At 41.3% G+C, this 14051-nt stretch overlaps 1 protein-coding gene across 2 annotated transcripts in view; it reads right to left on the bottom strand.

The window, feature by feature from the left end:
* Positions 1–2191: 2191 nt before the first annotated feature.
* Positions 2192–14051, bottom strand: part of adam12b (ADAM metallopeptidase domain 12b) — a 66578-nt gene continuing 54718 nt past the window's right edge. Inside the window, exons 20-23 of one of the 2 annotated variants that reach the window (XM_023841785.2) lie at positions 13647–13755; positions 11652–11882; positions 7907–8070; positions 2192–6465 (exon numbers count right to left, since the gene is read on the bottom strand). In XM_023841785.2, coding sequence (XP_023697553.2) covers positions 6414–6465; positions 7907–8070; positions 11652–11882; positions 13647–13755 — 556 coding nt within the window. In that variant the 3' untranslated portion in view covers positions 2192–6413. The remainder of the gene's footprint in view (positions 6466–7906; positions 8071–11651; positions 11883–13646; positions 13756–14051) is intronic. The other variant, XM_023841794.2, reaches the window with a different exon arrangement.

The raw sequence follows: 14051 nt of genomic DNA, 5'->3' as shown, positions 1-14051 counted from the left end.
GCTCAAATGACCAACAGAGAAATAAACCGGGGCAGCATGTGGCTCAGTGGGCTAAGCCGTGTGCCTGTAATCACAAGGTCACTGGTTCAAGCCCAGCCTCAGCACGTCTGCAGCTCCTTGAGCAAGACCCTCAACCCCCAGTTCCCTGGGCGCTGCTACAGGTGGCTTCCCTTCACAGACAGCTTGCTCTACAAAGAGCAAGTTCAGAATTTCCCCACAGGGATTAATAAAAGTGTCAATTATTATTATTAAATATCACCCTGTAATTTGAACCAGCAACCTTCTGATTACAGACATTGCTTCCTAATCCAATACAGAACACACATGTTATGACATGCTGGACATATTAAGTACTATAAACAACAATAATATTTGTTCAATCTTTGAAAATCTTTGTATATTTGGTTAGACTTTTTCAGTGCCGCTTTAAGAACGAAGGCAATATTTTCTCCAATAGATTCTACTTATTTTGAGAACTGCTCAGCTAGCCTATTAAACAGCAGCAAGGTTATTCACAGACAACAAAGCTTCTTTTATAATTAATATTTCCCCAATGAGAAGGAAATTGCAGCAAAAGAATTAGTTATACACGAAGTGTGGCCTTTTAATTAAGTGTGTATGTCTGCCCCTGGTGGTGTAATCCAGGCTACTGACCTCAGAACGGTGTCTGCAGTACAGCAGCTGTCCAGGGGGGGGGGGGGGGGTAATGAGCTGTACTGTACTGGTAATGAGCTGGGAGGCAGAGCTCCGCGCACCACTGAGGAATCTGTAAGGCATCGCCATCACTGAATGTCTATGTGCCTAAGCTTAATACAAAAAAAGAGAGATATTTACATCCCAAACAGTTGAAGGCAAAACAGCAGAATTTTATATGCCTATGTTATGATAAAACTCCGGGTAGGGCCGTAATTATAATATATAATAGGGGGAACATCCCCCCCCCAGCCCACAATATTCAGATGTGCTCACAGTGTCCCACCCAAATATATATATATTGTAAATTACGGCCTTGCTCCCTCCCAATGTTGACTTTATGGCTACGGTCTCGCCTCCAGCTGTTATGATCAGATACAGAACAGGAAATTATTCATGGATTGTTTGCAAAAGCGCAATTGCCTACTTATTTTATGTGCATTTGCGCTGGTATGACAAGAAGATACCTTGCATTTTAACCTGTATTCCGCAGATGCAGTACTTAGCATATAAAGATTAAAATGCATTATATTTTGTTTTCATATCAGCGCAAATGCACATATATAAGTACGTATTTGCGCTTTTACAAACAATCGATTGTCCCACGTATCGTTTTTAAAGGTGATTAATCCGTCCTTGCGTACCAGTTCTGTCCATCCATGCCTATTTGCCAAGTCTTGTAAATGCTCACTTTTAACTTAAGTCCGATACAAGCATATTGTAAAATGCTGAACATGCATGTTGCGTGAAACAGACACATAGGTCCATAGCCATCAGTTATAATTTTATGTTTTGTATCAATGCACACGGTCACCCTACCTGAGAGCTCTTACCGATTTTTGTGGCACTAGAAACTATGAGGAGCTAATTGTTGGTCAAAGTGTCCAAAAACTCAGACCTAACCTTCCAAACTGAGTGTCTTTCTTTCCTCACGTTCATAATACCGTGAGAACTATGGCAACCTATCAAATTTATTGAATTCCAAGTCACCTAAGCGGCAGCTATATTCTTCATCTGAAGCGCATTCATCTAGAGCAAAGGTCGTCGCCATATCTGCAATTAGCTTACAATTTCTATACTCCCGTTACCATCTGACGCAGTTAAAGAATATGCAACTACTATGAGTGTTTAAAATGCATATTCAAAACAAATGCACAATCAATTCACAAGTGGCAAGATGAAGCGGACTTCTATCCCGCCTCAGAGTTTTATCACTTAATCTGATTTATTTGGTCAGATTCACATACTTCGTCAGGTAGACAGTTACAGGTTGCGTCTGATGAACCTGCCTGCGTTTGCAGTTATATCACTGCCTGATGGCATAATCAGGTGTAATACTACAGTAGCGTAATATGAGTAAACCGCGTGTTTTAGACGAGCACAAGTATAATATGTACAATGCATACAAACCATACAGTGAAACACCATTATTTTAAGTGTTCTTAGTACAGGTAACCACTGCAGAAGCAAATCGATAGACATAAAGCAGACAAACTGCTGCGTTTAAAACAACTTTATTTTGTTTTATGTATTTGTTTGTTTGTTGTGTGATAAGCGACCTGTAACTGCTGTATATATAATGCACTGAAAATACATGTTTCGCCACATATTTGACTTCAGGTTTTGTTGAATGTTTACTGAACAAAGAACTGTACATTCACTAGGCACAATTTTACATGAGGATATTTAGCAATATAAACACAGGAAAGGGATAGGCTATGTACACAGAAGTACATTCTTGACTTTTTTGTACATCTGATGATTTTTAAGTAAACAGACGTAAGTAAACAAAACCCGATTTGACTTGATTAAATGAAAGAAACGACATAAAGAAAAGCGACAGACAGCATAATAAATGCAGCGATAACCATTACTTCTCTAATCCAGAAAAAAATGACCCTCAGTTAAACGTTGCTTTAATAAATCAGTGGGATGGGCATCTGTCGCCACTAGAGGACAGTGTAAGTACACGAACTGTATGGATGGGGCTTATATTCACGAACATCACCCACTAAGTACTGTAGTTTGAACGCTTTTGGAACAGACTACGCTGTTTTGGTGGCAAAAAAAATAGGAACAATATAACAATTCTTAAAATCTTCCTCATAACAGAAAATGATGGTGTTCAATTTAAGAGTAGCAATATTTTTTTTCTGATTTTCTTTGTGTATAAACCGGGACAGTTATAGCCTACATTAGGGGTCACCAACAAGGTGCCCGTGGGCACCAGGATGCCCCCAAGGACCACATGAGTCGCCCGCGGACCTGTTCTAAAAATAGCACAACTCTCCAGTGACCAGCATCTAAAATTTAATTTTATCCTGTTTTATTCTTCTTTAATCACATTTGCATTTTATATAGATTTGAAAATGACAATATAAAAAAAAAAAAAACATTTAAAACATGTTTATTATACATGAAGTTTAGATAAGTTTAGGAGGGCGTTTCAAACTGGTAGCCCTTCGTATGGCTCAGTACCCGAGAAGTAGCTCTCAGTTTCAAAAAGGTTGGTGACCTGGTGATCATAATCATATTTTTTTTTGGGGGGGGGGGGGGGGAATTACCTGTTTACTATTTTTAAATTGTTCCCTGTAATTACAAATAATACATATACTGTGTCCGACAGACAAAAATGCAATGCATAATATCTGATTTTGCAATATATCACATCATTACATTGTTTAGTATATTCAGAGCCGCTGATATTAGTCTTACGTCACGACTTCTGCTAAGGTACGGAACTGGAAAATTTGTCCAGCGCTGATTCTAGCAAACCGATCCCTATCTGAGACTAATTAAAAATGCAATAACATGACTGTGAGCACATCTAGGTAAATGCACAACCAGGAAGCCTAAGGAAAGTCCTTTAAACGTGCACACTGCACTACACAACTTTGTGCACAAAGACAATCATAAAACAAAGCACAGGTTGTTTCAAGTTCAGACAGCTGCAAATGAGTATAAATAAGTACGATTCTGTATATAATACAGTAGGATTTTGAAGCACCATGAAGCGGCATACAGGACATTTTTTAATTATACATTTTACTAAATGCGTACTTGATTAGCAGATGAAATATGGTGCTCATTTATTATAAAGTAAAGAGAATTGTACTACATCAAGTCCAAATTCATTCACTGGGATGCCCTTTTAGACAGGCACAGGTTAACTGCATTCTGTGTAATCAGTATTAAATACAACCTGAAAATGACATTAAGTTTCAGGGTAGCAGAATGTACAAATACATTTTCACAGTTTCTTATCTTAGCCTTTAATCCCAAAACAAACAGAGACTGAGCTCAACACGATGTGAAACAGAGAACATAACAGTACAGCATAAATTTAAAAAATGCTAATGGTATTTGCTAAAAGGATAAAGTCTGTAAAGTGTTATAGATTTTTTTTTGCGAAAAAGTCACCTTTGGAGCTCCTGTTATGTTCCTGTAGTATCTGCAGGTGCAATAGCGTAGGAGTGAGTTTGAGACTGGGCGGGGGGACACACAACTTAATCATTTAAATTCAAAGGCCTGTCTACTGGGGGTGGGGGGTGAATGAAGCCAAGTTGAATCTTTGTGGGGACACCCCCCGTGCCTAAGGTGCATTACCTTGTTAGTGTCACTGTTTCTCCTTCTACCGCTTATTTGGGTTGGTGTGGGGGGGGTCCTGGAGCCTGTCCCAGGTGGCATAGGTTGCAAAGCAGGGCTATGCCCAGACGGGGATGCCAGTCCATCACGAGACTGATACATCCAAACACTTTGGCCGATTCAATGATGTCTTTAATAGCAGGAGAAAATGCATCTCCACACGGGGGCGCCACTAGAGATTTTGGGCCCCATGAAAGCATACCTTGTTAGGTCCCCAACTCAGATCAATCCAGTTATGTTCAGGGACCTGGGATTATAGTTATTAAAGCAGATCAGATATGATCAGAGCCTTTCGTAAGCCTCATATATCTTATACAATGTTTTCACTGTGTGCTTGATTATTTCAGTTGCTCAGTTGTATTTTCCTCTATGGTGTGACCTTCCCAGCAAACATTATTCCATTATGTAAATGAATTATACCATAAGACAAATTAAATTAGAATGAATTAAGATGCGTCCAATAATTCTCAGCTGTAGCACGTAACCACTTTGAGTGCATTTCTTGTGATGGACAGTGGATTCCTGTCTAATGCAGTTGCTCCTGTAGTTCAAGGTCTGGCCCTCTGGCCTTAGTGCTCTTCTTATCTTTGGATGGACTGAGAGTCTGGGGTATAATGTTCCTGGTATATGAGGTAAATCACTATGATGGTAAATGGATATTCAGTCACTAAAAATAATCATATGTTCATGTGATACTTCCTGAGTAGCTTGATGCTCAGTGAACTCCCTGTGCTCTTGTTTAGAGGTTGGAATTTTGTCTGCCGGTTTTTTCTTGCTTGTTTGACAATTTTTTTTTTACATTCGTTGAGTAACGCTGGACACTTGTTATACACGGATTTCAACCGTCATAATAGTTCCTCTGCAATAAACTTAAAGATGATATCCATGTTGCCTGAGATGTGAAATATATTTGAATAAGCTGACTCAGCTCTCCTGTGCTGCCTCTCTCCTCTACCCTGTGAACACCAGGTGGCAGTGTGAACTCTACTATGTAAACATCCCTTTACCTCCCAGCTCAAACATGGATATTGATCAGCACTGGGTTTACAATAAATCGGGTTAGGAGGTACACAGACTGAAAATTTGTTTTATTGTTTAAAGTCTGATGTAAACTTTGTAAGTGCTCTGTTGTTTTCTAGGAAACTGTCTGTTGGATTACAGTGGGGGACTTCCCAACTGTCATACTTTTGTTTCCTTTGTTTATTCTGCATAAATTGAAGCGAACCTCACATGCTCGAGAAGGCAAAAGTACAACGTTTACATTATGGACCAGAAAGTGACTGAAGAAGAATTCCCTTGGCTCACACAATCCAAGGAAATGCAGACGGAGAAAAAAATCTAAAATGAGTTCATGTGAGTGCTGTGGATTAAATTCGATATACTTCCGTAACTTTTATATACCTTTTATGTGCTTACATTCCAGTTTCCACATGACTTCCATACACATAAATTCTCCTAAATCTTCAACACTTCACAGGTTAGAAAATGAACATTGTTTTCTCTGCCTTCAAAACCACTCCGGAATTCAAGAAAAGTGGAAAATTCTCATTATGGTGCAGAAGAGAAGTGTCCTGGGTTTCTCTTGCAAAAAAAAGATAATAATAAAATAAAATCACAAACCAAACCAAAAACCAATACCAAAAAACAAACCCTTAAATGCTATTGTTCAAAGTGTCTACCACAGTGCACCATATGGTAATAAATACTAGTGATGGCCAAATGAAGTTTCATGAACCATGTGCTGTTTTTTTTGACTCCACTAGATGGTGCTCTTGGTTTACTTTGGGGCATGCTTTCGCCCCAATTTTTGAACAGAGAGCACCATCTAGTGGGGTCAGAAAATACAACAAACGGTTCACGAAGCTTCATTTGGCCATCACTAATAAATACAGCATATAAATAATTTACAAGCACCTGAGCAAGGACTCACAGCACCTTTCTGAGGCAGAGCACCAAGGTGTACGCTCAGTCCTTATCTTCAAAACACCAGAGACGCCCAAGTCTAGGGGTGCAAAGGGTTCCATAGTGCAAATGAGGGTCTTCATCTTTAGACTGGCATCCTGCGCTTTGCTCCTCTACTTCCTGTCTGCAGTGATGTGAGGCCTGGGAATTTGTTTGGGCGCAGACCTACAAACAAAAGATAAAGTCCTACAGATTGAATCTACACTTGTGATTCACTACAATTTCCCACAAAAATATTCACGCATTACATATCACTAAATCATTTTTTTATATATATATTGTTTTGCACAGGGCCACTTTTTTGGAACAATGAAAATCTTTTTATTATAATGAAATGAAATGATTGCCAAGGCATGTAATGTAATCAATTTGAAACACTATGGAAATAGACGCTGATACTGAAATCTGCGTTCACCGATTGCAGACACTTTACATTAACATGGGAATATTTACATGAAAAATGCATCTACACAGCACACCCCCTGAAGGTTAAACGTGATACATCCTGTTTTATTAACAGACATGATCAAACAACAGTATTTACAGTCACTAAAGTAAGTCTATTAGCAGCTATTGTTCCGATTGTAATGTCAGATTTACTGGCAGGAGGAAACTGCTAAAGCACAGCTGATACAGTGAAACCCGGCTGCCCTAGATTAGACTAATTGCCAGTGTGTGTCTGGTGTAGCAATATAGCTTTTGGGCAGCTTAAGATCTGAATCTGTTGTGTTTGCATATTCAGGTCTTTTTAGTTACTTTTTCAGTTTTATTTTTTTTCCGTTTAAAGCAGCGTGAATGTGATGTTAATATTAATTTCTTTGATAAACAGTAATTCGTTGGAACTGTTGTGTGATTTGTCCCTCATAATCAGCCAGCTTCCTCTTCATTTTATTGCTTGAGGTACCATATAAAGAGATAAATATCCAGGCTGTCATAACAGTGTAAATGATTCACGAGTTTTGCTGGTCTTTGCTTTTCTCACACTGCGAAACGAAGCAGGGGTGAAATCCGGCGGCAGCTGCAATCATTCTCTTCACTTTCGCCTTATTTTCCATTCTGTGAAGCTGCCCCAGAGACTCTACACCCGGCCTGATCCCCTCCACCACCTAAAATGCGTTTTGTTTTCTTGTTCGGTTTCCCTGTTGATCTTTTGAATAATTTTTTAGGCTGTTCCTCCTCACCATTTCTGTTAGCCCAGTTGTATTTTCTATCTCCAGTTTAGTGCACCACCATTCCCAGCCCTGTCCCATGTGGTTCTGGTTGCCATCCTGCCCCAGGCAAATATTAAACACAGTTTGCTGGGGTTTGAGCAGGAAATGAGTCATCTTTGATCATGCAGTTATAGAGATTTTGTTGTAGTACAAGTTTATTTATAAGGTAAATATGTGGGGAAAAAAGATGTGCCGGTAAATGTAATTTCACTACAGGGCAGCGTTTCCCAATCCAGTCCTTGGGGACCCACAAACAGTCCATGTTTTTGCTCCTTCCCAGCTGGTGCAAAAATGTGGGCTGTCTGACAGGGAGCTGAGAGGGAGCAAAAAACGTGGACCCGCTGTGGGTCCCCAAGGACTGGACTGGAAAACATTGCTTTAGGGTGTCCACTTACCTGACAGGCTGTGGGACAGGAGGCACAGGTCTGGGGACACTGGGGACAGGGACGGGCAAAGAGACGCGGCCACCTATGGGTGAAGTGCCACGTCCAAGGCGAGGGGTCCTCCCTAGGGGGTCTGCAGGGAGGGGCTTCTGTGGAGGCCTGGGTTTCTCACTTTCCTGATAACGACAGGTAATTGGAGAATTCTGCTCACTGATACTTGCTGTAAACATGCTTCGTCCACTGCTTGAATTGTACTGTGACACAGTTACCACTAGAGGGCACTAATATGCCATTTCATTCATTCATTACAGCCAGGACTTGCCACCTCTCCTGCGTGGCAGTTGTTTCCACTGGGCATCTGATGAAGAGATATCATGTGTCAGTGATCTGTCTGGGGAGTATGATGTAATGACAAATGTCTGCTACCTTCTGCAGCTGTTCTGCGTTGCAAAATGAGAAAACGAAATATTTCCGTTGCAGCAAACGCAGTCGAATGCCAAACATCCAAACTCCCAATCCCTGATTTTTGCCCTTATTAATGGCCTCACTGTATTCTAAGACTTTGCCCAGGCATTTTTGCCATTCCCTGAGAAACGCGTTATTTGTAAGTGGGACTGCTGCATTGAGAGACCTTGTCTCTAAGCATTTACCACGCCAGTGATTGCGAGCAGCTGATTTAGCTTAAATCGCCTTAATCGCCTGAGCAGAATAAACCTTCCCCTTGTGAGTTGATCTCATTATTCGACTATGGAAAGATTTTGTCATGGGTGCACAATCTTTTTCCTGGCCTGATGGAGCAAAGGTCTTTACACTGTACATTATCAGAACATTGCCTATGTAAGATGGTAGACACAGCAAAGGAATGTGGGCCTTCATTATACGTTTGCGTTCCTCATGCTAGTGTCAACTGCTTTGTGCTGTGCGGATTCCAAATCATTCCTGTGGGAGCAGTTGGCGTAGTGCAGCTAATTTGGGTACCTTTAAAGATTGCAAATGCTCATATTTAGGAAAGAACACAAAACAAACGGACTGAGAAGGATAATTCTTTGTGGGGACCTAACAAATCTGCAGAATTGTTGGTTCACTCACAATGGCTTGAAAAATGCCATGTTCAATGCTTTACACTTGCACCAATAGTATAAACATGCCTGCTGTATCCCAAAGGTTTTTTTAAAGATTTTGACTAGAAGAGCCGTTCATAAAGACCTAACGAGGCTGGGATGTTCTGTGGTGCGGTGGCTCAGTGGGTAAAACTGTGCCCTCACACCTTTGTGGCTGCAGGTTCGATTCCTGCCTAGACTGTGTGTGTGAGTGTCTATGGATGTTCTCTTGTTAGTTTGCTCTGTGTATTCTGGTTTTAGGTGAACTGGTATCTCTAAATTGTCCACAGTGTTTATTACCTTTGATGGACTGGATCCCATCCAGTGTATCTCCTGCCTTGTGCCATATGGAATAAAATCCAGGATCCCTGCCACCCTGTGCTGCATGAGGGGATATGGATGGAGGTTTTGCACCCTGCAATGTATTTGCTAGTTTTCCGGTCTTTGCCAAATGCACCAGTTCAATCAGTATCTCGGTGATCTGCCAAGGATTTCAAAACATGGGACCAAATGGCCCATTAGACATGAAAAACGTGGCCATTTTCAAAAAAGGGGGGCTACAGAACCGGGGGGCTACAGAACCGGGGGGCTATCACATACATTTTATGTTTCTCTTAGAGACACGCGAGTCTGCTACCTTTCTTATGTCCAACGGCTGTTTATTGTATCACTGTCAAATTTATAAAAATAATACTTATTATTAATTATTATTGCTGTTGTTGTTGCTATTATGGATACTCATATAAAGAGTGAACATTAAACTCTTCAACATAACTCATCATCTATACAGACCTTGAAGCAAGGGTTTACTTCCTGCATTGTAATATTTTCCTCTGCTTCTCCTCTGTAACTCTACAATACACAATCAGTTTCTTGGTAATGAATATATCTGTAGTCTCATCACACAACAGACAGACAACTGGAGACTGGGACTGGACTGAGTGACTTTATTTTCAACCTTCTTCCAGGCAACATGCAGTTTTTTTAAATTCCTCTGCTACTTTGCCAGAAGAGGACGTTACAGTCTCGCCCACATTCAGAGATGAGATACCAGGACAGTTCAACTGGTTCAACAGGGGGACAAGGCTTTCAAATTTAGTTATTGCTAGATCCTCTTCTACTATCCAGAAGATACTCAATACTCATAAACCTACTGCCTCTTTTAAATTCATTACTATTGCCACAGGTTGCACTAAGGACCCAGTCAAGGATTCAGTGACCATAGCCTGTTTACGGTCTCTACAGTCAGCGCTTGTCTTTCAATTTCTACACTCTTTACTAGTCAATGCATTACTTTTGTGATGTTTTATGTAAAGCTTGCAAGTCATAAAGTTTTTCTCATCATCATATTCTAACTATGAATATTCCCTCAAGCATTTACTATGAAATGGTCTTTTATCTGCAGTCTTTTATTGGACTGACTGCTTAATTTCACTGGTCCCTATCAGTGAGGAGCAGTCTGCTTCCAAATGTGACGAGTCGTTCTTTTCCACCATATTTGCAGCTACAGCAGACGTCACTGATGGCCGATCGACTGAATTATCGTGTGTTTGTCCCTGATTGACTATTTGTTTTGTGAGCTGGGAGCCCGGAAAGAACATTCCAGAATCAAGCAAGACTTGCTCACCGACTTGTACTTGTTGGCCATGATGCATATACAAGAAAGTACAATGTGTATGATGTGAAATTTCTGCTTCTGATGTGGACAACCAATAAAATTAGCCGATACGCTTCAGTCGATACGGACGCTTGAGAAGGGTTAAATGTAGCTTAGAAATGGCCCACAGATCCGTTCAGTCAAAACTGGCCCACATATGCAATTGTAAAATGTGGAATCCATCCTTTTTGTGCTGCAATGGTGAAAGGAAGCGTCTACGACATCACCCAGGTGTCTAAAATGCTGGCAGGAGGATTTGATGCCAGGCCATGAGGTCTGCAAGTCCTACACGATACATTTCTCACTAGGCTGGTTCTTTCCAAACCTGATTAAGCCATAACCTGAATCACTGAGCATTTGGATGGAGCCAGCAGGAGGTAAAGATGTAGATGGTCAGGATTTCCATTTCTACAGCAGTGGTCCATTTACTCCCTGCTTCCAATGGAGAAACTGCACAGCGAGTCACAGCCTCACTGCAGCTCAATTAATCTGATCTCTGATATCTGTAATCTTTGTGGTTGTTTCTGTTGTTGCACATCATCGGACTTTATTAGCCAACACCAGAGCAGAGGTCTTTGGTAGCATCACCACCCCCCCCCCACTACCTCCCTCAACAAACCGTCGAAGGCAAAAGTATTCAAATAAATATTAAAGTCCCCAGTTAAAAAAATGGCTGAAACTAAAGGATGTACCTCCTGTTGCCAAGCAATGATTGATTGATGTTTCACAATAAGCAACACAAATACCACATTGAGTATTTTTCTCGTTAGTTAAACTTATGCCATTCAAAACACGCTGTGCTGTTTTGTGACATGAAATGATAAATATTGAGCATAAGGAAAATAACATGCATGAGTGTTTTTTACACTCCGGGACTCAACCGTCCCCCATGAATCTTTGGAATACGGCTTAGCGAAGCCACCGCGTTTGTGTGCGATTAAACATGCTGTGTTAGTGTGCGGGGGGGTTTGTTTTTTGTTTTTTTTTCATTCTGACTTACCCAGTTGTCCCTGAAGAGGGGCTGGCGTGGGAGGCTGTGGAACGCTGCACCCCTCGGTGGGGGATCAGCATGGCGAGCGGGGGCCTTTTGAGGGGTGGGGGGCTGCGTGCGTCCGGTGCCCAGGGACAAGGGGCCGCTGATGTGGATTGGCTGGCACTGGGGTAGCCTGCGCAAGTTGGGGGTGTGCAAGTTCTGCCCCGAAAGCTGAGACTGGGAACACAGGTGAGTCAGCTGTGGGAATGAATAGCAGCACCCAGTTTCCCACTAGTATCAAATGTATCGCATAACATCCCAATATCAAATCATAACATAAAACAACTCACATGGTTTTAGAGTATACCCTTTATTTATTTACACAGCTTAGTGTGTTTTATTAAATCAAGTCAGAGAAGTATTTTCTTAGTGGTACATTTAGTTTATTTAGCAGATGCTGCTATGCAAAACGACATATTTATTTATTAATTTTTTTTGAAAAAGCAGACAGTTCCAGGGCCAGACAGTTCCTGGAGCAACTTGGGTTTAAGAGCCTTGCTCATGGGGCCCAACAGTAAAATCAATGGGATTCGAACTGACAACCTTCCCATCACAGCGTCCAGGCCTGCCTGTTTTTCCAAAACCCAAAAATGTGAAGACTGATCCCATGAAGACTGGGCAATTTAGGCCAGAGTCATCCACAGGTGAGTTCAGTAATATTGGAACTGAGACGGATATCTGCTAGAAGATGCTGAGGACTTCATTTAAACCCCCTGCATGACAATGAACTCCGGGTTCTCAGGATTGGGGGTGGGGTGGGGCCACAAAATCCTCACAGGCTAGTCACGCTTGCCATCTCCGCATGCATATCAGTGCAAATCAAACCTATTCCATTTTTCTACCAATTCTTCAACCAATAAATCCCCCATCCTCTCCTAGACGCTATGGCATGCATCCATGTCATGTGCCCAGTATAATGATCAGGCCCCCTAGTTTAAATCTCATTTAAACGGCACCACGCCTCAATTAGAGCTCGGACGCACTTCTGTCACATCACCCTGGTTATTAATATTCCTTCAGAGAGCGATGACACATAAATCAATTACCCGGATAGCAGTTGTCTGGCTTTGACAGTAATTGCGGAAAGCAATAGGGTTTTGCCGTTACTTGGCAGTTAGTGTCTGCTCCGGGCCCTCACTGGGAAAACGCACTGCATCCAATTGGATTGGGAGTTTGTCTTTTATTTTTGACAACTTAAATAGGTTTGACGGGCAGTGTTCTTTGCCTCACAGCTGCAGAGTTGAATAGGTTTCTAGCTCTGGCGTGTGAAGTTTGTTTGTTTTCGTTCACGAACTGGGATTTTCTCAGCATCACAAAGCCATCTTGTTCAGAACTGCAGAATATAAATTTGGGTGTGACTGTGTGAGCAGATATGCAATAGAATAGCATCGTGATACTTTGTTCATCCCTGTGTGGTAATTGGGTATCGCATACCCCATCATACTCTGGGGGCACATACCCCATCATACTCTGTATGAGACACACAGACATATCTACAGGTGAGATCAAGCTCTGAGGCCAAGATACAGTGTCAACCAGTACCCAGAACCCCTGAAATGATGAGCGTTAGAAGTCTTGCACAGGGCCCAGTGGTGTGTAATAAAGCATTATGTAACCCTAACCCTAACCCTAAACCTAACCCTTGTGATTGGTTCTGGTCCCAGCATAACCTGTGAATTGCCCTCGGATTGATTCTGGATTAATAAAGCCACTGATTGGAGGAACTGAAACTGAAACCGGTTGTTTTTTTTTTTTTTTTTTTATTCCCTCCTCCACCCCCCCTCTGCGGGGGACTGTATCTATTTATTTATTTATAATTTTTTTTTTTTTTTTTTTTTTAAAAAACGGTTGTTATAGATGCGTGAAGGAAGTTCAATATGTTTTGTGTTGGGTGTTCATTTTAAAGTCTGTAATTTCAGTATGATGGAACGGAAGAGCACAGCAAAGGGAAATGAGACCCACCTTATATATACTGGCGCTTGGCAGCTTAGCTGGGGGGGGTTGAGGAGGAGAGGACCTGCATGTGGAATGCGAGTGATTTGGATTGGGGGGTCGGTTTGTGCCCACAGACCTGTAGATACAGAGAAATACTATTAAGCAATACATGTATCAATCAATATATACTGTACCACACACATACGAACGTGTGTGTGCATGTACATGTGTGCGTGAGTGTGTGTTTGTGTGCGCGTATATAAATTTAGTTATAGTTGCAGGTAACTCTAACTTGAAGTACCTGTATCTTAATTGTTCTCTCAACTGTATGATGCCTGAATTATACACTGAGATTAAATATTGCTATAGATATAGGCTAAATAGAACATACAAATGACATAAGACAAAATATGGTTATAGGACTGATTGGGT

This window comes from Paramormyrops kingsleyae, chromosome 3 (assembly GCF_048594095.1).
Source record: "Paramormyrops kingsleyae isolate MSU_618 chromosome 3, PKINGS_0.4, whole genome shotgun sequence".
NCBI classification, from domain to species: Eukaryota; Metazoa; Chordata; class Actinopteri; order Osteoglossiformes; family Mormyridae; genus Paramormyrops; species Paramormyrops kingsleyae.
The sequence above is the reverse complement of the archived record's forward strand: the minus strand, read 5'-3'. Positions and strand labels throughout refer to the sequence as shown.